General features: G+C 56.8%; 1 protein-coding gene across 1 annotated transcript in view; it reads right to left on the reverse strand.

Annotated features, from left to right (window-relative positions):
• LOC104404002 (scavenger receptor cysteine-rich domain-containing group B protein-like) overlaps positions 1 to 690 on the reverse strand; it is a gene marked incomplete at both ends in the record, with an annotated part of 4,508 nt that overhangs the window by 277 nt on the left and 3,541 nt on the right. The window contains one exon of the mRNA XM_010012320.1: positions 73 to 153. Coding sequence (XP_010010622.1) covers positions 73 to 153 — 81 coding nt within the window. The remainder of the gene's footprint in view (positions 1 to 72; positions 154 to 690) is intronic.

Genomic DNA, 690 nt, shown 5'->3' on the forward strand with positions numbered 1-690 from the left:
GGAGACACAGTCCCCCTCCAGCAAGCCCCCGGCTATGGCACAAGGGGAGCTGGGTGGCTGCTGACGTCCTACCTGTGGCCGTGGCAGTGAATGTCTCTTCATAGTCCAGGGCCACCGAGGTGGTGAAGGACGTGATGGTGGACGTGTCTAGCCCTGCGGTGACAGAGGGACAGTGGTGACACACTGGGAGCAGCTACAAGGCCATGAACTCTCTGACTCCATGAGGCAGACCTGGAGTCTGGGTGCTCCAGGATGACGGGGATGGAGATGGACCATGTCCATCACCACGTCCCTGCTGCCCAAGTGCTGAAGATGGTGCTTCTTCCCCCCAGCCCAAGGGCTGAGGTCCCACACGCCCTGCTGAGCGGCCCCTTGCTTCTCCTGTGAGGTTTATCAGGCAGGGTTTGATAGCTCCAAAGCTTTGTTTTCCCCCTGCCCCACTGTTTAAAGGCTGAGCATGGTGGTGCCATCAGCTCCATGCTCATGGGATGAGGATGTTTAGGGAGGAAAGGACCAGCCTGATTTCTCCTGCATCAGCCCATTTGTCACTTAATAGTGGGAAAGGGAAAGCACTGGCACTTACTGCTCCCGTGGTAACGAGGGAATTCAGGGGCATTATTACCATTATAAATGGTAATCAGTGGAGAACGGCAGGAATACATCACTCCGGGAGGGAAGAGGAGGCGGCTG

Source organism: Nestor notabilis, unplaced genomic scaffold (assembly GCF_000696875.1).
Source record: "Nestor notabilis isolate BGI_N333 unplaced genomic scaffold, ASM69687v1 scaffold21883, whole genome shotgun sequence".
Taxonomy (NCBI): domain Eukaryota; kingdom Metazoa; phylum Chordata; class Aves; order Psittaciformes; family Psittacidae; genus Nestor; species Nestor notabilis.